This window comes from Narcine bancroftii, chromosome 1, assembly GCF_036971445.1.
Source record: "Narcine bancroftii isolate sNarBan1 chromosome 1, sNarBan1.hap1, whole genome shotgun sequence".
Lineage (NCBI taxonomy): Eukaryota > Metazoa > Chordata > Chondrichthyes > Torpediniformes > Narcinidae > Narcine > Narcine bancroftii.
The window spans coordinates 204,687,199-204,710,556 of NC_091469.1; the positions used below are offsets into that span (position 1 = coordinate 204,687,199).

At 41.1% G+C, this 23,358-nt stretch overlaps 1 protein-coding gene across 7 annotated transcripts in view; it reads left to right on the forward strand.

The window, feature by feature from the left end:
* The window catches only part of strbp (spermatid perinuclear RNA binding protein), a 184,875-nt gene that overhangs the window by 63,163 nt on the left and 98,354 nt on the right, over window positions 1-23,358 (forward strand). For 6 of the 7 annotated variants that reach the window (XM_069888815.1, XM_069888772.1, XM_069888762.1 and 3 more), the window contains 4 exons: window positions 10,735-10,925; window positions 19,210-19,399; window positions 20,255-20,490; window positions 21,853-22,018. In XM_069888815.1, the coding sequence (XP_069744916.1) occupies window positions 19,361-19,399; window positions 20,255-20,490; window positions 21,853-22,018 (441 nt within the window). In that variant the 5' untranslated portion in view covers window positions 10,735-10,925; window positions 19,210-19,360. The remainder of the gene's footprint in view (window positions 1-10,734; window positions 10,926-19,209; window positions 19,400-20,254; window positions 20,491-21,852; window positions 22,019-23,358) is intronic. The other variant, XM_069888805.1, reaches the window with a different exon arrangement.

Sequence of the window (23,358 nt, forward strand, 5' to 3'; positions counted from 1 at the left end):
TAGTAGCATCTACCGTAGTAGCCACTACAATCTAATCATTTTAACATTACTGTTTGTGGAAGTTTATTGTCTGTAAAATCGGCTTCTATTTTTCTTAATCCAGCATGCCAATGTTGTCTCAGAAAACTACATTTTAAAGTCAAGACTCAAATACATTACAAAGATGATGTAAGCACTTCATTCAACATTTTTCATAGTTGTGTCCTACTGCAGTACACAACTCAAATTACTAGAGTGGTACCTCTAATGGCTTCTCCACAAATCTTACAAGCACACTGACAGAATAGTTGAATTAACACCAGTTGTTGTTGCCCAATGTTATGGCTCTTTTTATTGTCCGCCAACAAATGCAGGAAGGCATATTGTCTGCATGCCATCATCTGTCTTCGAAATAGGCAACAAAAACAGAAAATGCTGGAAATGCTCAGCAGCTCAGGCAACCTCTCATAAAGAGTCTTAACTTGAAAGGTTTCTATCTCCATAGATGTTGTCTGATCTGCAAAGTATTTGTTTCAGATGCCCAATACCTGCAGGTTTTTTGCTCAGAAATTGGTCCTCTCTTCACTCTTGTCATGGTAAGTGATTTTAAGAATAGAGAAAATACTTCAAGAATGTTCTCTTAAAACTTTATTGAAAGACTAATAACCTCAATGAATTTTAGGAAACCTACCTGTGACAGGTCAAAATTTGAAAAGTAGCATCTATGAGGTGTTGAGTACTTGGAGCCAGGCAAAAGTGGAAGAACGCAGAACCTCCAATGAATTTATTCATCAAGCATCTCCTGCCCATGCTTGGTAAAGCTTGTGGATTCCATTTAATTATCATTCCCCATCATCCCAACAAAACCAGAAAGGAAGCAACTCATCTACAACTCAAAGACACTTCCAAAGATTTTTAAAAATCCATAATTGACTAAATTTGCAATTAAAGACTTTAGGTTGGTGGTGGTGTGGGGGGGGTGCATTTAAAAAAAAAATGTATCTTATGGGGATATAACTCATTAGTTTGTGAAGTATACTGTGTAATTTTCATTATGCTTTCATGAAAATGCACAAAATGAGGAAAAAGAAATAATCTTTATTTTCCTCTTTATTGACTCATTTACACTGGAACTTGGAAATGCAGGAAGTTCTGTGCATTGGCATTTACCCAAGCAAGTGCCAGGCACTTCAGGTCTCTTGCACTAGTTAAGAAATTGCTAGTGGAGCCCTGTCACAGAGATCGTTTTGTGTTGGACTCCAGCTACAGATGTGAATTTGTGGCAGTGCCCCAGGAATTGTTTTGGGAACTCTGCCAGGTCCAAGCCAGTGAGACCATTTGTTTGAATGAAAAGATGTGATTATGCAGGACAAGGCTAATTAAAGATGTTTGCTTTTTTTACCTAATGTGATTGCCTGAAAGTTCTAAAAAATATATATATTTTTATTTTTTTTAATCTTTGCTTTCAAATGTATCTGACTGTAGAAACGTTCAGAAATTTTCAAAGTTCTTGCCTAATTTGCCATTTGGATAAGAGGGAAGAATCTCTTGGCTGTCTTTTTTTTCAACTATTTTGTGGCAAAATCTTATTTCTGTGGCGGCTCACCACAGGGCAGGCGAACCGGCCCTGCTTGTAAGCCACACGGCGGGGCAGCTCGCCAAAATGGCACCGTCGGGGGTTTCCCTTCCTTCCAGCACTGGGGGACCACGAGACGCCCGGGTGACGTCAGCGCCTTCCAGCGCGGTTCTCAGCCAGGTCCGGGCTGGGAGTACAAGTGCAGCCCAGCAGCTTGCAATAAACTAGTCTGCTCACTGAGCTCAACCCGTCTGGTTATGTGTGTTATTGCAGGAACAGTGTAGCTGCCACTACAATTGGTGACCCCGACTGGTTCAAACATCTTTGAACCCATCATGAGCGAGGCTGGGATCAGCGCTATAGCCGTGAAACTGCCTGAATTCCTGGTTCAGGAGCCGGAGACCTGGTTCGGCCATGCAGAGGCTCAGTTTCACCTCCGCCAGATTTCGTCCAACACTACCAAATTCTACCATGTGATCGCTGCCCTGGACCAGGCCACCGCCAGACCCGTGCTGCATCTTGTTCAGCACCCACCCGCCGACAACAAATACGAGACCATCAAGTGGGTCCCTCGGACTATCCAGACACCAGCGTGCTGCTCGGATGCTGCACCTCGACGGCCTGGGGAACAGGTCCCCAATGGAGCTGATGGACGAAATACTCGTGCTCATGGGTAATCACACCAACTGCCCACTCTTCGAGCGCATCTTCCTTGACCATATGCCCGGGGACATCCGGTCGCTGCTGGTCCAGGAGAGCTTCACTGACCCGAGGAAGGTCGCCCAGAAGGCCCAAGAGCTATGGCTCGCACGAGTCCCAGAGGGCTCAGTGGTCCAGCAGGTCACGAGGCATGGGCACGACCATGCCAAGCCCGCCCCTAGCACTGCGGTAGAGCACCCGGCCCCTGCAGGGGCCCCCAAGAGCATAACCAAGGCCGCAGCATCCGCTCCAGGCCTCTGCTTCTACTACCAGCGCTGGAGAGCTAAGGCTTGGAAGTGTCGTCAGCCCTGCTCGTTCCAGGGAAATGACCAGGCTAGCCTCTGTTAATGGCTGTGGCGGCTGGCCACAGTCAGCAGCCGGCAGTTCCTCGTTGACACTAGAGCCCAGATCAGTGTCATCCCGGCCAAGGCTGTTGAATCCAGGAACCGACCTCGTGGACCTCCCCTCCATGCGGCCAACGCGATGGCAATCCAGACATGTGGAGATAAGACAGTCCACTTCCAGATTGGCCAACGGAATTTCGCATTGAGGTTCACCGTCTCGTCCCTCCCAACTGCCATCCTGGGTGCAGACTTCATCCTCGCACACTGGCTTCTGGTGGACATTCGAGGTAGGCGCCTGGTGGATGCCCGTACCTTCCAGGCCATTTGCCTCGACGCCTCCCGTTCGGAGCAACCGCAGATGGCCACGATCAGCATGCCCAGAGATGAGTTCCAGTGAATCCTGGAGGAGTTCCCGACACTCCTCAAGCCACAGTTCTCTGCTGCCTCGCCATGCCACGGGGTGTTCCACCACATCCCCATCCAGGGCCCACCGGTTCACACCAAGGCATGCCAGCTCCCGCCTGACAAGCGCCATGTAGCAAAGAAGGAGTTTTCGCACCTGTTGGAGCTGGGGATCATTCGGCGGTCCGACAGTTCGTGGGCCTCGCCGTTCTACCTGGTCCCGAAAGCCTCCGGTGGCTGGCGTCCATGTGGAGACTATCAATGGCTCAATGAGGCAACCGTTCCTGTCTGTTACCCCATCCCTCACATCCAAGACTTTATGGCCAACCTGCACGGTGCGAGAGTTTTCTGCAAGGTTGACCTGGTATTCGGAATTCACCAGATCCCGGTGCACCCTGAGAACATACCCAAGATGGGCATCATCACCCCCTTTGGCTTGTTCAAATTCCTGCACATGCCATTCGGGCTCAAGAACGCCGCTCAGATCTTCCAGCACCTCATGGACTCAGTGGGTAGGGACTTGGATTTCATCTTTATTTATTTGGACGACATCCTCGTCACCAGCAAGAACCAGGCGCAACACAAGGCCTACCTTCGTGCCCTTTTCTCCCAGCTGGCCGACTTCGGCCTTACCATCAAACCGGCCAAGTTTGAGAATGAGTCCATGCAGTTCCTGGCCCATCACGGCCGTAGGAGCCATGCCTGCCGCTGCGAAGATTGCCTCTATCAGGGAGTTTCCATGCCCGGACAGCCTCAAGGGGCTGCAGGAGTTCACGGGTATGGTCAATTTTTACAACCACTTCATCCCAGGAGCTGCGCGCATCACGCAACCGGTATTCGTCCTCATCGCGACCTTGTAGCTGCTGCTACATTTCAACAAGACGCTCGCTTGGAACCCAGAAGCCCGCTCCGCATTCGAGGCCACCAAAGACACCCTCGCAAAGGCTACCATGCTCGCCCATCCGCACACCAACCTGCATATGGGACTCTCTGTCGATACCTCTGCCACAGCCATCGGTGCCGTCCTGGAGCAGCAGGTGAATGGACATTGGAAGCTGCTGGCATTCTTCAGCCGCCTGCTCCGTCCACCAGAATGCAAGTATAGTGCCTTCGACCGCGAGTTGCTGGGCATGTACCTGGCGGTGCGGCATTTCCGCTATTTTTTGGAGGGGAGGGCTTTTACAATTTTCACCGACCACTAATCCCTCACCCAGGCAGTCATGATGGCAAAGGATGGCCCGCTAGCGGTGTTATCTCTCCTTCATGTCGGAGTTTACCACCGACATTTGGCACAAGTCAGGGAACGACAATGTGGTTACCAATGCACTCTCGCGATCAGCCATCTGTGCGCTGACATCTGGTCTTGACTTCGACCAGATCGCCCGGGACCAGGAATCTAATGAGGAAACAAGGGCCTTCAAAACCGCCATCACGGGCCTGCGGTTCCGAGACCTCCCGACTCTGAGCGGCGAAGGCACCATCCTGTGCGATATCTCCTTGGGCACCCCGCGCCCAGTGGTTCCCCAGCAGTGGCACAGGCAGATCTTCCATCACATCCACAACCTTACACATCCGTCCATCAGGGCCACGGTCCGGATGATGGCAGAACGGTTCGTATGGCATGGGCTGCGGAAGCAGATCGTAGGCTGGGCCACAACATGCACCCATTGCCAGACTTCCAAGGTGCACAGGCACACCAGGGTGCCCATACAGGAGTTTGAGCACATCCGGGAATGGTTCAGCTACATTCACGTGGACATTGTCAGGTCCTTACCCATTTCACGGGGCAACCGTTACCTGTTTAGAGTGGTGGACCGTACCACTCACTGGCCCGAGGTGATCCCCATGACAGACGCCTCCACTGACTCCTGCTTCCGAGCACTGTTGCATGGTTGTGTTGCCTGGGTCGGCATCCCAGGTCACCTCACCAGCGATCGGGACACCCAGTTCACATCTGCACTCTGGGCACAGCTCGCCAACAGGTTGGGGATCCAGTTACACCATACCACGGCCTACCATCCACAGGCCAATGGACTGGTTGAACGTCTGCACCGCCACCTTAAGTCAGCGCCCATTGCCCACTTCACCGGTCCCGATTGTGTGGACAAACTGCCTTGGGTGCTCCTGGGCATCCGCTCCACTCCCAAGGAAGATCTGCAGGTGTCATCAGCTGTGGTGGTCTACGGTGCGCCACTGGCACTACCTGGTGAGTTCATCAACGCACCTCACAATCCCCAGCGGTCACCGCATGAACTACTTCCTCACCTCAGGGCACGCTTGTACTTGTTTGAACCCCTGCCACTGCCCAGGCATGGGACCCACCCATCTCATGTTCCCGGCGAACTGCTTTCAGCGGAGAATGTTTTCGTTCGGCGGGGCCCGACCGAGGCACTTCTGTAGTGACCATACGAGGGGCCATACAGGGTTGTACAGCGTTCCGGCTCGACGTTCATGCTGGACATTGGCGGCAGGCAGGAGCTGTTTACCATGGACAGGCTGAAGCCAGCGCACATCGATTCCACCAAGCCCCGTGGTCATTGCTCAGCCCAAGAAGCGAGGACGCCCGGTGGAAAAGGACATTGGCGCCGGTTCTGGGGGGGACTGTGTGGTGGCTTACCACAAGGCAGGTGAACCGGCTCCGCTTGTAAGCCACGCAGCGGGGCAGCTGGCCAAAATGGCACCGTCGGGGGTTTCCCTTCCTTTCACCACAGGGCTCAGAAACCCGTGCTGGGGGACCACGTGACGCCCGGGTGACGTCAGTGCCCTCCAGCACGTTTCTCAGCCAGGTCCGGGCTGGGAGTATAAGTGCACCCCAACAGCCTGCAATAAACTAGTCTGGTCACTGAGCTCAACCCGTCTGGTTGTGTGTGTTATTGCAGGAACAGTGTAGCTGCGCTACATTTCAACATAATTTGAAAACAATATGATGGCATTAAGTCACACATGGGTTCAACCATAGCCATATAACCATATAACCGTTTACAGCACAGAAACAACCCATGTCGGCCCTTCAAGTCCTTACCGGTTCACTTGAACAACTCCACTAGCTCCTCCGCAAACTCCTGAGGAAGTTAAATGCACAGTTTCTTCAAAGTTGATTTGTTTAACATAATTTTTCTTTTAGTCAATTCTCCAGAAGAAGCGGGACTCTGCTTCCTGTCTACCACATCATGTGATGTCACACCCCCAATCCACACATTCTAAATCCATTCTCATTTCCTCATAATTGGTCTTTGTCCAATTTAGAATCTCAACCAGAGACCCAGACCTACCCTTCTACATAAATAACTTGAAACTAATGCCATTATGATCACTAGACCCAAAATGTTCCCCTATACATACCTCTATTACCTGTCCTGTCTTGTTTCCTAATAGGAGATCCAGTATTGCACTCTCTCTAGTTAGTACTTCTATATATCATCTCATCATTTTATATTGAGATGACTTTTGCAAACAAATTCATTGTGGTGTATCTTGAAAAGCGAAGTTTATACTTGCCTGGTATGAAAAATGTGAGCATAGGCAGTTTGCCACAGGCTCCAGGTTCTTTATTTGGAAATTTTGGGGTTCCTTATGGTTAATATTATAAATAATTTTTTTTATTATGATCACATTTACTTTTAGCCTCAGCAAAGTAGCTTATAATTGTTAACTTAAACAGATTTGGGGAAAGGTGGATAAATGGTTCTGTTAAAAGCACAATTTAAAAATAGCCTGTATGTTAAGAAAATAATAGACACGACTATACAATTTCAGATACCTCTTAATAACAGGATTCCTTGTTCACCCAGTGGTGTGTTATCTTAAATGCTTCAAGCATAAGATTAAGTATTAGCTCAGAAGGAAAAGGAGCAGCCCAGAGAAAATTATCATGTGTAATGCAATTGATTTCCGAAGTATTTGGGAGAAAATGTATTCTGCTGCTTTTATCCAAATGTTTTAAGTATAGAATTAATTAAAATGTTCTTGGAATCTTCAGGCTAGTGAAGATTTGTTGGTACATTATCAGCTGTTTCACAAAGGATTTTGATGTTCTTGGCAACCAAAACATTCATGTCTGAGCAATTTTCAGATAAATACCATCATCAGCCAGCCATTCTTGTATTCTTCTCATTTAGCAGTCCCTTGGGATGGTGGATAATGTTGGTTTTGTGTATTCTGAGGTGTTTAAATAATGTAAGAACTGCTGACACTTCTACCATGATGCTTGCGGTGGCCAATATGGGAGATGAGTAGTTTTTGAAAAAGTCAGCTCCTTCTATAACTTAGAACGTACCCATTCTTATAGTCTTCTGTTTGTAATGTGCCATTAATTCAGTGAAATGTCCAAAGGTATTTGCCAGGCTTATCAATGACATTCTAGCTGTAATTCATATAAAGTCTCATTGATTGAAAAATAAAACACTGTAAATCATGAAAATCTCAAATAAAACAGGATCTGTTGTGATGAGTAAAATAGATGGGGGAAATCAGAGAATGTGGTGTATTGAAATTTTTGAAGTCCTACACAAAATGTTGACAAGTAAGATTTGGAGCACATGGGGTTGACAGTAATTAGTGTTATGGAATGAGAATATTACTAGAAAGAAAACAAAGAATTGGAATACCAAATTATTCTGGCTAACAGGTAAGAGATGATAGATGGATTTAGATGGTAGGGTAGAAGAGAAAGAAGCTGCAAAGTGATTAGGGGAGAGGGCAGAGGGCTAGAAAGGGTAGCTCTCTCTGAAAGAAGGCAGGGAAGGAGATGGGGAGCTTCAGTAGGGGAGACAGAGGTAGGGAAAGAGACACTGGTGGAGAGGGTTAACAGAAATTTGAAGTTGATGTTGATGCCGTCTGTTGGAGATTGCCAAGAGTGAATATGTCTGTCTTCTCCATTTTGCGGTGGCTTCAAATAATCAGTACATGAAGCCATGGACAGACATCTCATTGTGGTAATTGTGTGTGATATTTAATGGTTGTCTATTGGAAGTTCCTTGCTGTTGCAGCGGACAGAGCAAAATTCCTCAATGAAATTATCTCCCAGACTGCTTCCAGTCCCTCCGATATAAAATACACTTCATTGGGAGCATTGAATGCAGTAATGACCCCTACAGATACACTTGGTAGGACTCATGTGCCCCAAATAGTAGTGAGGAAGAAGAGGCAAGTGTAGCATGTGATCACTGGGATTAGGTACTGGGGGTGAGGTGATGGGAAAGGATGAGTGGATGAAGGAGTTGTGGAGGGAGTGATCCCTATGAAAACAGGGAGGGGAGATGTGGTCTGGTGGTGGGATCCCATTATAGGTGGTGGAAATTGTGGATATTGGATATAGAAGCTGGTGGATTGGTAAGTAAGATGAGGGGAACCCTGTCCTTATTTCTGGGAGGGGGTGGGGAAGGGACCAGGACAAATGTGTGGGAAATAGAGGGTGGCAGAGGATCATTCTCATCCAAATGTTGAGTGTGAGATCTATTCTCTCATGCCTCATGGAATATTTTTATAACTGCTGAAGTTGGAGGTCAACATCCATGCAAGCACAAATGGAAGCTAACCAATGGGTTTACAAGTTGAGCTCAGGGAAGATTGGTGTCAAACAGATGTGTTATTGCTCCGACACTTAGTTCATTCTTTTCATTGCAACATTGCATCTTGCCTCTAATAAATGTGGAAATGAAGCTAATTTTTGGATCTAATGGAAAACTGTTTCACAATGGCTTTTGAACTTTAGAATTAAAATCAATTAAGCCTTCGTGTGCAGATGGCGCTTGCATTTCCTTTCACATGGAGGCCAAACTCCAAGCCTTTGTCGACTCATTCGCTGGCATTCACAAAAGGGTGGGCTTTACTCAACATCTGCAAAACATCAAAGCAGCTATTTATTGGGAGCATGGATACATCAGCCAGTCCTCTTTGGAACATGCACCAAAACAAATAGTTTTGCGAATTAAAATGCAACTGAATGCATGCTATGTAATTAATATTGATATATAGTGTTTGCTTTTGAATGTGCTTTCCTTTCAAAGTTGCACCCTGCTGCTGCAGTCAGTTAGTTTGATCCCTGAGCTTTTTTGTTAAAAAAACATGCACTCATAGATTTTGATTCTTCAATTTAAAAAGTATTAATAATTCAGTACATCAATCCACAAAGATTGGCATGAAATGCATAACCAGCTTAGAAGATGCAACTAAGTATTCTATGCTTCTTTGATCTCTGAAATTGGATCCTCAATTTATTCATCGGCAAATCTCAATCAATGTGTATTGTCAATGTCACCTCCTTGCTGACCATTAATACAGGTACCTCAGGGCTGCGTAGTTAATCCCTGCTCTATTCCCTATACATTTATGACTGCGTAGCCAAGTTTGGTTCCAAGGCCATCTATAAATCTGTTGACTGCACTACCTACGGGCCAAATAAGGGGAAATGATGAGCCAGGATACAGGATGGAGATCAAGAATCTTTTGGGGTGGTGCCAGAGCATTAATCTTGCTCTCAACATCACAACCAAAGAGCTTATAATGGATTTTAGGAAGGGGGGGCTGAGGGACCAAATACCTGATGGGACACAGGTAGAGAGAATTTGTACCTGTTCCTGGGAGTCCACCTATCGGAGAACTCCTGGAGCCAGCACATCAAAGCAACCGTGAAGAATACACCTAAGCCTTACTCTGCAAGGAGTCTGATGAGATTTGGAATGCAGGTGTACTGTGGAAAGTATACTCACTCATTGGTTACATCCTGGCCTGGTTTGGTAATTTGAGTGCCCTGGAATAGCAAAAGTACCCAAGACCATTACGGGCTCTGACCTCCCACCCATCATAGTAATTCATGTGGGATGTGCTTGATGATCATCCTGGTCACAACCTTTTCTCACTTTTGCTGTTAGGATAAAGAGTACAGAAGTTGGCACCTTTAAGTTCAAGATCAGTTTTTTTTCCCCCCAATGGCTATCAGGCTCTTGAACCTCTTCTAACTAACCTAATCATAAACTGCTGCAGCACCAAAAAAAGTCCACACTATTGAAACATCACTTTTTCATCTTGTGCTAATGTAACTGGATATTTATTATCTACCTATTTTCTATTTTCATTTTCTCATTCTATATGGTAATTTAATCTGTACTATTGGAGTTTTTATTTACAAAGTACCTGCTTGGCTGCAGCAAGTAGGAATTTCAGAGCATATATACGTTTTACTTGTGTATATGACAATAAACTCATCAATTAATATTGGGTGCTTAAGAAATATATTTTGGACACAATGATTTGAAATGTTATAGAACCAATAGTGTGTGAAAGTTCATGAATAGAGTTGGTGTACATGTATAAAAATATATCCAAAGAGATGTGAGATAATTAATCTCAATGCAATTATTGAATGCAGATGATAAATTTCAGGAAAAGAATGAAGTCATTTAAATGTTGTATTTATATTTATCAGCAGGTTTGTGGCTTCTATGTCAAATATTTAAAAAAGAAATACTGGCATGTTTTAATATATGGTGCATTCAATGAAGTACACTGGAGACTTCTATTTCCATGTTCCCCAGAGCGTGGGGAACTACTTTTTCCTAATAGTTACTTAATCATATGTTGGCTTTGTGAGTTTATTTATAATTCTAGGCAAGCTAAGATTTTGGGACTGAGATTTGCATTTCTTGCTTTAATCATATCTGTTAAATTACAGTCAATTGCAAGTGGTCTTCGCTGTACACATTTCACTTTGAAATGACTGTCCTTTTTCTCCAGGTACATTACAAAGAACGCCTTGCTGTACCATTTGCTATTTTAAGATCTGAGTTGTCGAGGGATTACAAGAGCTTATGAGGAAGTTCTGTTGCAAAAAGGAAACCAGTGGCTAGTGGAGACTGCAGAAAGTAAGGGGCATCGAACAGAACAAGACACAAAAGGGAAGCTGGAATAGCAAGTGGAAAATCATGGTATGTCCTTGGGCTTTTTCACTTATGACCTTGTGTTTTATGTGAAAAATTACAAATGGTCTAATGGATGCAATAGGCATAACCCAATAAAAAAAATCAACAAAAATCTATTCAGTTGTTTGATGTGAAGTACCTAGATACTATTATTCCATGTGCAGATTTTAACCTTCTTGATTTATTGCCAGGATTTTAAACCACAAAATGAAATCTCAAGAGTCTGCAGCATATGAATTATTAATTATAAAGAGGATGTTCATAAATTACATGCTCTAATGAAACTGGCGTTAACATACTGCTGTAAGATGCCAAATGACCTTCATCTCTGCTGCATAGCTGAAATTTTAGGTGCTTGTCATTGTCCTGTCTGGCAGAATTGTTGCAGAATGAATCGGGAGTTTTCAGAGATGTATCAGCTGGCTTGGCTTTTGTTAGGTAAATGGATGCTGAGTGTCAGCACTATTTAATCTTCTGCTCAAATTACTTTATTACACCACCTAATTATGTGGGCGAATCAAGAAGCACTAATGACTATAAAGGAAGTACTGCTCTAAAAATATACTGATAATATTGTTAAGAATTACGTTTTTGTAATTGTGACCATGGACGTGCAATTTTTTTTCACCTTTCCCTTGAAACTTGACTTAGCGCTAACCATGCAAATGCAGTTTAGATTAAATGAAAATGCTTGATAAAGCTAGGCTTTGAATTGATTTGTGGATGTTCTTGTCTAAAAATTGAATTGTTAATGTAACTGAATGCCAGAAAATCTCCTGATAGTTAATGAATTAAGGAATTTGGGGGCTCTGCATCTATTGTTAATTGAAATGGTTATATGGTTATATCACAAATTAAGGGAGGAGTTAGAAAATAAACTGATGGGTGGAATTAAATTGGAAGTATTTACCTTGGCTTGGTTAATATGCTCATGTCATTTATGCCTTACATAATTTTGCACGAGTTATTTTTATAGTCTGAAGAGTACCATCCACGTGGCAGATTTATTTTAGACTCATCATTACTGATCTGTGGATTTAAAAGTAAAATCTAAAAAGGCGGTGAAAGCACAGTTAGACAAAATAAATAGCTTGGAACAAAAGCTTTGATTCCAGAGGATTAACACATTCTTGCATTTAAGATCAAATGTAGCAAATGCCCAGAATACTATAGACTTGTCATGATAACATTTTCAAATGAAAATTCAGAAAACATTTCAAACCCAAAAAGACACAATAAAAATATGGTAATGAACAGCCAGCATAGTTTTGAAAACTAGTTTGATCAATGTCAACTGAATTTTTTGACAAACTAAGAGAGTTTATGAGAATTATGTAGTGGATACAATTCATCTATAATACCAAAAGCCTTCAATCTATCTATGGCATTTTATCAAAGAATAAAATGATAATAAGTGGATTTAAGAAAAGTAATGTTTAGGTAGGTGACTTTAAGATAGAAACTGGAGACTGGAATTTAGGATTCCATAAGGATCAGTGTGCTCTCAATTTATATTATCTGTTTTAATTTTAGAATTGGATTCATTTTTAAAATTATTAGATGATGCTAAATTGGTTGGATGAGGATATGGGTGATGAGGATGCTATAAATTTGAGGAAAATATAAACTTTCAAAAAGAGCAAATTAATTTAATTGTGGCAAGCATGGGTATAATGTTTTGTTAAGAAAATAATCTTGGAAATGAACAAAAATCACAAAAAGCTTAATCAATGTTGACAAAGCCCATATCAAAAGTCAGTGAAGCACAAGACTTGTTTCTAAGTGGATAGAATTGAAAGCCTTGTGTTTATAAACTTGTACGGATCCTTCCTTTTAATGGTGTTTAATTTGATCATCTTATAAAAATAGTATCATGACTTTGGAGTATGTTGCAACAAAAGCTTTTACTAAGCTAATAGCAGATATATAAAGTTCTTTTCTTCTAATTACATTTTTGACTTGGCTTTTGATATAGAACTTGGCTACCCAACTTGAATCTGAGAAAACTCAACTATATTTCAGGTGTGGAAAATAACATTGGTTCAGGCAGGGCCACTTTATCATTCATAGTTGCAGTAATAATTATAGTTTCTTTAGTAGTACTGTGAAGTAATTTCACTCAGGTCAAAGAATAATGCTAGGATTGTGTCAATCCAGCCTTGAACTATGAAAAGATTCTGCTGAAAAGGGTAAGAGTTGTAGTTCAGTCTGAAGATTGCCAAAATGGACAAACAATGAGTTGAAGGGGTGGGGAGGCATATGATTGCAGACAGGGACAGAATTTAAATTTTGGGTATATGTGTAGGGTGTACATGTGCTTTGTGTGTGGGATTGCATTCTGGTTATTAACATGTTTGAGATTGTATGTATGGTAATGATCTGGAGGTTTAGTCACATTTGGATGGGATGTTGTTGGATTGGGTATGGTCTGATGAATTCATCTAATCTTGTCTAGTTCAGGATTGTTTTTTCTCATTTTGATATTTTATAAAATCACTGGAAAGAATCAAATATTTTGGCTATTTGAAATATATTTGAGTAATATAAGGTTTTTTTTTGGGGGGGGGAGTGGAATTCTGACCTGGAATTTCTTCTTCATAGTCTCAGGTTTTTTTTAAACACCTCTTATGAGTTCATCTTGCTACTGGATCTGATGCCACATTCATGAAATGTCTTGTTTTATATAAAGTAATTGAGATTTCTCAACATTGGACTTCCACCACTTTCTGCTGTGGTAGAACTGACAAATTGAATTCCCTGTGGATAATATATTCTGGTCAAACAAATTCTTTGAAGCAATCTAGGGTAATTCATTGACATATGATGTAGTTAACTTACCACAAATAACATTGCTAGTCAGTGTGGCAGGATGGACATTATCATCAAGAATGGTGGCAGCAGGGCTGTTAAGGTTGAGCAAAACTAAGTTTTATGATGAATAGAAAGGCAGAAAGACTTGCATTTATTTTGTGTTTTTCAAGTCCGTGATGATTACTGCTACAATTTAGAGCACCCACAAACAGCAATGTGAGGGAATAACCTATTTTTATAATGTTGGCCGAGTACAGAATTTTTTGGTCCTTGTTAAAATAGTCCAACAGGATCTTTTACATCTGTTTGAAAGAGCAGGTGAGGACTCATTTTCACAATTTCTCCAAATGATACCGCTTCAATAGTGCAGTCCTCTGTCAATCTAGACTTTGATGCCTACATTTCACAGGTAGATATAGTCAACAAGGCTTTTGACACATTGGCCAATCAAAATATTGAGTATAAAAGTTGGGAAGTCATATTACAGGTGAATAAGACGTTGGTGAGTCCCCATTTGGAATATTGTGTTCAGTTTTGTTCACTGTACTACAGGAATGATGCCAAGCTGAAGAGGGTGCAGAGAAAAGTTATGAGGATGTTGCCAGGACAAGGGGGCTTAAGGGCTTTATTCTTTGGAGTGTTGGAAGATGAGGAGTGATCTCATAGAGATTACAAAAGCATGAGTGGAATGCAGCGATTCTGTTGCCCAGAGCAGGGGAATTGGTAACTGGAAGACATAGGTTTAAGGAGAAGGGAGGAGAGATTTAACAGGAGCAGGAGCTGCTGTAACGGCAGCACTGCTGCCAATGAGGATTTAGGGAGCAGGGACACACAGCTTTTCTGCAGGGTCCAACTGCCTAGTTATGAACCTAGTGGTTTTGTACAAGCTTTAAACAGCCTTTTAAAGGAGCCAATGGTGCTTTTATTAAAATTCTGCAATTTTGGAGTCTCTGCCCAAGATGGTAGTGTTTTGCAGCGGCCTTGAGGGGTTGGTGTGTTAGGGGTTTGCAGCAAACTGGAGCAGGGCACCAGAAACTGGGAGAAGCACCTCCCCCCCCCCCTTCCCACCATTGAGAAGGAGAAGCAGGGGAGACAATCCTACAGCATAGTGACTCTGGCAGTGGATCAGTGTGGGGCTCAGCAACTGAAGGACCCACACGGGCTGTGCAGTATTGGCAAGTAGTGGTCAAAGGACCCACACAGGCTGTAGGCTGCTGGAGAAGCTCTTGGGAAATGGGTATCGGAACCAGGATTTGAGACAGTGTTGGAAGGGCTCCCAAATGGCCTAAGGCACAGAAGGCTTTCTTGTTGTACTATAAGTTTGGATCTGGAATGTTGGTTGCCAACAGATGGAACAGCAGTCTGTGCAAATCCTCAGACATTCAGCGACTTTGAAGGGACTCTCTTTTGCTTCTCTTTCTCTTACTGTAAAGGGTGCCGGGAAATGTTCATGGTGACTCTTTGTCTGCCATACTGTAGACTAAAGGACATTTGGTGTAATATATTTTCTGTTTTCTTACATGACAATAAAAGAATCTTGGATAGGATGGGTTTAGAGGGATATGGGCCAAATGCAGGCAAGTGAACTAGAGTGATTGGGTCATTTTGGTTGGTTTGGGCCAAAAGGTCTGTTTCCACACTCTATGACATAGAGAATCATTGAGGATTGTGTTTTTGCTGTACTTTACATGTATTTTCACAAAACATTTAACAAAGTACCTAATGCCATTTCAGTCAGGGAAGTAAAAACCCATGGGATCCCAGAGAGAGTAAAAAGTGGATTAAAATTGCTTCACTGGCTGAAAACAAGTCAAGAGGAATTTTGTTTACCAGAGATCTGTGCACAGTGCACTTTCACGCAGCTGAGTACTAGGGTCCTTGCAATTTTCTGATGTACTATATCTTGACTTAAATGTAAAGGCCTTGATTTATAAATTTACTGATGAAATAGAGGCCCTTTCTGCTAATTTTTAACTAATGGAATGAATTCTTTCATCTCCACTTGAAAGAATAGACATGCATTTAACATCAAATCCGAAAAATGAGTCCTTGGACTGCATAACATTTTTTTGGTTCTGCGGAAAATGTCAGTTTGCATTTTGTGCTCAAATTCTGATCTAGAGTGTGAGCACAAAATCTTTTGCCTCAAGATGATTTTGCTATCACTGAACCAAATTAATTTAGAAGGAAATGGGAAGCATTTGAACTGTCAACGTATTGTGAACTATCCATGAGCAAAATACACAATGAAATATGCATTGTTTAATTTTGGAAATACAATACCATAATGGTTTAGATATTTGTGATTTCACATTTCTCTTCAAGCAAGGTTCCTGCACCCAGAATGACATGAAACTTATGGAATAGTGGACTCTTTATATGATATTTTGCAGTGTGGCAGGAAGCATGTATAGCTTGTATTGCAATGAGCTTGTGATGGGTCACGACTGACCCATTTTAGAGTGCATTAGATTGTAAGTCCCATGACTTAATGCTACAGAGATACAACAAAAGATTTTTAAAAATTTACTTACAGAAATAAAGCCAGAGTGAAGCAGAATCCACAATGGTTTCAGAAAACTGTGGTACTTTGGGCTCACGACCATGATGTATTAAGAAATAACATGCCATCCCACTTATAGGAAGCCAGGGCAAATAACTGTAAAGATCACCAAGAGCATTGGTAAACTTGGTGCGATGTGTAATGATTGTAATTTAGAGTTGAATCAAAGCAAATTGATAGTGCCTGCCCATTATAAACCTAGAGTTTTAAGCGAGTTAGCATTCCTGTTGATGTTTTTTTTTCACAAACCTCGACAATGAAACCAATCACATCAACATGGATGTCATGTTGTCAGAAATGTTTATCCTGGTTTGTCTCCCCAGCGAGATTGTAATTTCATGTTCTGAGAGCTAATAACTTCTAGCAACATTACTAGAACGCAGGATTAGGCCACTTAGTTCCTCAAACCTGTTGTCCATTCAATGTGTTTATCCCAATTTTCATCTTTTCTGTGTCAATCTCCCATGGTCCCAGACCAGATCTGGGAAGAAAACTCAACTTTCTCTTTAATTACCCTTACAAATCTAGACAGTGTGACCCTTCGAGATATTCACTACCCTCTGCAAAAAGTTCCATCCCACCTCAGTGTTAAATGACTGTTCCCTGATCTCATAACTATCCCTGTTTTTGAGTCTCCCATCAGTGGAAACATCTCAACAACTATCCTGTCAACATACCCCGTGTTCTAAATTCAAAGAACATGGATCTGCTTTCCTTAGTTTTCAGACCTATTGGCAGTAGGCATCTTATGCTATAGAGGGTGTGCAGCGCAGATTTACAAGGTTAGTTTCAGGGATGGCGGGGTTGACATATGCTGAAAGGCTAGAAAAACTGGACTTGTATCCGATGGCGTTTAGAAGGATGATTGAGGTATACAAAATTATCAGGGGGATAAACAGGGTGAAGTCGGATTACTTGTTCCCAATGATGGGGGAGACGAGGACTAGAGGGCATAGTTTAAGAATACAGGGTAGGCCCTTTAGGACGGAGATGAGAAAACATTTTTTTACCCAGAGAAGTGTGAATCTGTGGAATGCTCTGCCACAGAGGGTGGTAGAGGCAGATTCGATGATTATGTTCAAAAGAGAGTTAGATAAGACTCTAGTGGGCAAAGGAATTGAGGGTTATGGGGATAAGGCTGGAAAGGGGTACTGATAGTAGTGATCAGCCATGATCTGTAAAATGGCGGTGCTGGCTCGACGGGCCGAAGGGCCTACTCCAGCTCCTATTGTCTATTGTCTATTGTGCATTGGGTATAACTCCAAGAAGCAAGAAGGAAGTTGCACCATATATTGTACACTCAGGGGAAGATGCCACAAATAACCAAAGCTTCTTGCCAATTGATGACTTACAAAGAATATCTGTAGGTACAAAGATCTGCTGTCCCCAAAATGGGACGAGCACATGAGCAACCATTGAAATTCAGTGTTTGTTAATGCACTGTAATTAATCTTTCTTTCAACTACTCATCCAAGACTTCCTGACCTATAATTGAAATACAGATGTGCTTGACTTGGTTATTTGAAATATTAGTATAAATTATCACTACCAATTCAAATATAATGGAGACCAGAATATGTTGAGTAGTTTTTGTACATATTAGAAAAATATAATGAGAATAATTATACAGTTTAGTTTGAGGTGTTAGGACTGTTCCCAGGTCCTTGTGAAAATTTGATCCTCATTCCATATTTGATATTTAAAACTGAACACAACCAGGAGTTTTACAGAGAAGAAAAATACTATATGCCATTGTTTACAGTCCCATCTAAACTTTGATCATTAACTCTCAATAAAATAATACAGGTTACTGATGATTTGCATCTTGTTATTTTATTTCTGATTTGCTCTTGGAATATGGAAGTTGCTTCAAAATAGCCTTGTAGTTTTTGTCCATTCTTAGTGAGGAGACAATTAAGCAGTTATAGCACTAGTGGGTCTAGTGTTTTATATAGGCTAAGCAAGGTTAGGGTAACAGATTTCCTGTCCTGAAATTTAATGAAACAAATATTCTTTTGCACCAATCCAGATCACTATTACAATATAGCACGTAAGGATCATTGTCTGGATTCTTTGTAAACCAATTATGAGAAAGCAATGGTTAAGTCAGTGGGAGAAATCTAGCAAACGCTGGGTGAAAATGACTCGTATGCAAACTTTTAGGTTTGGGCACAGACCTATTTCACCTTTGTTTGTCAGTTCGTGAGCATGAGTGTGACAGTGATCCTTCTAATCCAAGAGAGAAGGGTAAGGAGGGATGGTTGCAGCCTCTGATCTTTCTTTTACACCTCCTCCATTCACATTCTGCAGCCCAAGTTACTGTGGGAGAAGATGAAATTCAAATTTTAGACACAGTAGGGTAACTCTCAATTACTTGCGCAAGATCTCATCCCCCACTAAACTACAAATATCCTTGTGTTGAAATCATTTCAAGTAATTTGAATCATGTGTTATCTGTCACACTACTTTGTCAGCCATACTTATATTATCAACGACAGCCATGATTTTTAAAAAAAATTGTGTATTTCAGCATTGGATGAATCTTAAGTAGTAAAATATAGGAAGTCCAAACCAAGGATCCTCAAAAAAAGTCTGCCTGGTCAAAAATCCTTCATCAGCCATGTAATTGCAGAATCTATCATGTTAAAATCATATAGGTGAGATTAGTGTAGCGGTTTAACTGTTTGCAGTACAGAAAAGGCAACAATAGTGATGCATATAGGTAAGTTTAAAATTGTATAAAATGTAGGATTGCCAAAAGAAACTGATGAATCATTATTAGTAATGTGAAAAAAAAACACAGTTTTAGTATTGGCTCAAACCACACCACCTTTTCCTTTTCTCGCTTGGCGCACTTTCTTTTGTATATTTTGCGCTGTATCAATTTGATCTCTTCTGTTTTCTCCTCCATGAAAGAACTGAGGTACAGAATGAGACCTTATATGCTGCACAGGCGGGGGAGATCATGTGGCTTGCATGGCTACTGCAAGGATGAAAAGTCTTAAATGGACAGAGTCTTGCAATTTTCCCCCGTTTGGGTGATGGCTTAATCATTTGTATTTGGAGGATGAAGTATATTGAAAGAATGAAGAAGACCATACAGAAGGTAAGCTGTCTAATGTTACCTGCCTCGGTAGGGTCTTCAGCATTCTTCAAGTTATATTCTCTGCATGTCAAGCTCTTGCCCTATCCTCTCGTGTGTTACTAAGTTACGATTCAAAATTGGTACTTTTGCATTTTCCTCCAAAATTGAAGGCTTAATTCTGACAGATAGTGTCACTATCTGGCTCATAAGATGACCTTCCTTTGATAATTCATTTGTGTAACAATAAAAATGTTTAAAAAATTGACCAAAGGTAAATAGCTCAAATGTTATGTAAAACTGAGAGGGTAAAGTGATTTGTGCACTTGATATTACAGTGTTACTTGTCGCTTCAGGTTGCCTCAAAACTTGTAAGGAAGAGAATATAGATCTACCACAATGAATAGACAACTTTCAGAATGGAGCAATTGTTAATCATCATCGGTAGTCACGAACAATGTTATTAACGTGAATCGTTACGACATTTTAGTTATAACTTGTGCCTGTTTCACAAGGTGCATGTGTTCTTTGGCCTCATCAGCAAAAAAAAATTATTACCCTGACAAGAAGCAACAAAACCATGAGAGAATGGAAAGAGCGGTATGCTTCATGCCTCCTGAAGTTGAAAGCCATGGTCTCCAAATTATCTGCCGTTAAGCTTTGATTTTTTTTTCTCTATCAATCTCCAATTGTAATAAAGCCAGAAACAAAATGGAGGTCTATTCTCTTCACTCCAGTGGTGCAATAACAGAGGAAGCAGGCGATCAGCGTTATCTAATGCATGGAATTTTACACTGCTTTGATTGATCTGATATCTGGAGCTACTATTCCTTTGTGAGTTAGAAAATAGTCTAATGTAAAATCTTTATTTTTCCAAAGAGGCCAATCCGAACATTCGCTAATGATGATCGTCATGTCATGGCAAAACATTCTGCAGTCTATCCTTCCCAAGAAGAGCTTGAAGCTGTACAGAATATGGTTTCTACAGTGGAATGTGCACTGAAACATGTCTCTGATTATTTGGATGAAGCTCATTTGCAGTCAGTTAAAGTCGATGTGGATGAAGATGGAACTGGAGAAGGCAAAAAAAGTGATACTTCAGAGAGCAATTCAAGGTAAGTTGCTTCTTATTTATGATTGTCTTTTCTAAATGGATGTATTGTCTGATTTCACAGAGGTGTCAAGTATACTAATGATCCGCTGATGTATGAATTTTCATCAATATAAAATGTTGATTTGCTAGGAAATTTTAATTTCCATTTTTAAAATATGTTAAATATTTGTTTAAAATGGGTTTAAAATTAAATAAGATTTCTTAATTCAAACAATATCATATTATGGCAGGTGTTAACATTGCGTCCTTCAAATTAAAAAACCTTTTTCTATATAGGCTTTGGTAGTTTGATCCATGATTGCTAATCATTGGACATTTATATCCAGGGACAGTCCAGAGGCCAGAAGGTGTGAGGGCTGCAGAAGGTACAAATTTATGACATACCAAGATCAATGAAGGATTTCAAAACAGTACCATTTAAAAATGTAAAAATCAAGGTTTTGCTTAACTGAGAGTCTGGGTACACGAGCAATGATATTATTATGGGGAAAAAAAAGAATAGTGTGAGATGGAACACAGGCAACACAGCTTTTGGAAGTTCCCAAGTTTAAATATGGAGGATTAAGGGACCAGTTATCAATGCATTAGAATAGGCAAATATGAAATAGGAGAGGATTTGTCACAGAAAGTCTCGTTGATGCCATGGATACGTGTCCTCATGCTCATTTCTGGGTCAGATATGACACTAAGGTGATGATGCATTTTTCTAAAAAGGGGCAAAGCTCGAACTTCTGGGCGGGTGCTGGAATTCATTCGCATCCCCAAATCATTGAATGTGGTAAGACAAGTCAATAATATTGTTTATAAATGAAAATGCATTACTGGACTTTATACATGGAGGGTTGATTACAAAAAGAAAGAAGCTAGGACAATATGTTATAAAGTGCTTGTTAGGCCTTGTTTGGTTCATCTCTAGGCACCATAATTTAGAATGATGTCAAGGTTTGGAAAAGATGCAGAAGCTATTTACTGGAAAGCTATCGTGTATGAAGAGTTCTGGTAAGAGACTTGAGTAAAATAAGAGAACATTTTAATATTGCTGTCATCAAAATTATGCTGAATAAAGTGGCATTAACTGTAGGCTTGGCAGGTCATAGTTTTAGAAGAATTGATGAAAGATGCAGGTGAGAAGTGAGTGGTTTTCTTCTCATGACTGGAAATGCATTACCTGAAAGGATAATCAATGGAAAATATTATCAATGGGGAATTGAAGGTAGAAAGTTTGGAAGGCTTGAAGAATTCATGACTTGACATTTTAAGAATTCATTACTCAGACAAGCTAAAAAGTTTGTGGAAGAATTGCAGTCCCATATTTCCATCTTTAAAAACACATGAATCATGCAATGCATCTTTTTTTTAACAGTGAACAGAGTGGTCGTGTCTTGTGCGGTGTGATGCGAATTGGATTGGTTGCAAAGGGTTTGCTGATAAAGGGAGACTTGGATTTGGAGTTAGTATTGATGTGTAAAGAAAAACCAACTGAGAAGCTATTAAGTATAGTCTGTGACAATCTGCCAATACAAATTCAGGTAAGTTCAGAGGAATGTGTAAAATGTTTGAAAAGAGAAATGAATGTGCCATTCATAAAGTACAATAAATGTAATTTTACAGTATACAATTTTGGGCTTGCAATTGATGTTTCTTGTCAAAAGATAAGGGCACTTTTTAAAAATCAAACCCAAAACCACAGCCACATAATAAATTATGCATTTATTAAGTATTGGATGCAGCATCTTTAATGTTTGATGCAAATACCACTGTGATTTCTTAGAATCTTGGCATGAAGACCATCGTCTTTCAGCAAAGATGGATGGGTAGAACTTTGTAAATGAGAGGAGATCCTGAAGTTGCAACCAAGGATCTGTCAATTACTTTGGACAATATCAGTTTATTTCCTGTAATATTGGAAATGAAAGATTTACTAACTTTAACAAACTCAGGATGATCTAAAGCACTTCAAGAGTCAATTATATGAATGTGTTGTGTTGACAGCGAAAGGATTGGCCTAACTTTAAACAAAAAGAAAACTGAAGTAATGGTAATATCTAAGAAACCTGATATTCCAAATTATAGGATTGTATTGGGAAATGAAATCCTGAAACAAGTTCACAACTTCAAGCATCTTGGATCATGGGTAACATCTGATGGCAAATGTGAAATAGACATAAAAGCAAGAATAGCATTGGCAAGAACAGCATTTATAGAAATGAGAAACATCCTAAGGAACAAGAAAATAGCAATTGACATCTGCCTTAAAACTATCAGATGCTACATGCTTCCTATATTGATGTATGGCTGCGAATCGTGGACCATCACAAATGCAATGGAAAAAAGAATCAATGCAGCATGTTTCTCATACGAATGCTATGCATATCTTATACGGACAGGATAACAAACGAAGAAGTTCTACAAAGAATGAAAACAAAGCATACATTACTTAAAATAATCTGAAAACAGCAATCAAAATTCTTTGGACACATTATGCAAAGAGATTTATATATTAGAACATTTAGTTACAACTGGAAAGCTGGAAGGAAGAAGAAACAGAGGCAGACAGAGAATGAAAATGATAGATGGATTAAAATCATGGTTAGAAACAGGGGAGGGAACGACCACAATTCGGAGGGTCAGAGACGGTGATGGATGGAGAGACATGATTGACCACTCTAAACAGCAAGGCTCCTGAATGAAGGAGTGTTGACATTTTTATAATGCTGGAAATGTGGTAGACAATTTGTACCCAAAAATCTCTCAAAAATAGCACATTTAGGTCCAGAGTACCAGGGAGAATTTCCTTATTCTCTTCAAAATAGTGCTATGGATCTGTTACACTCAGCCAAGATTTAATTTGGGGCTGTGCTTTATCGTG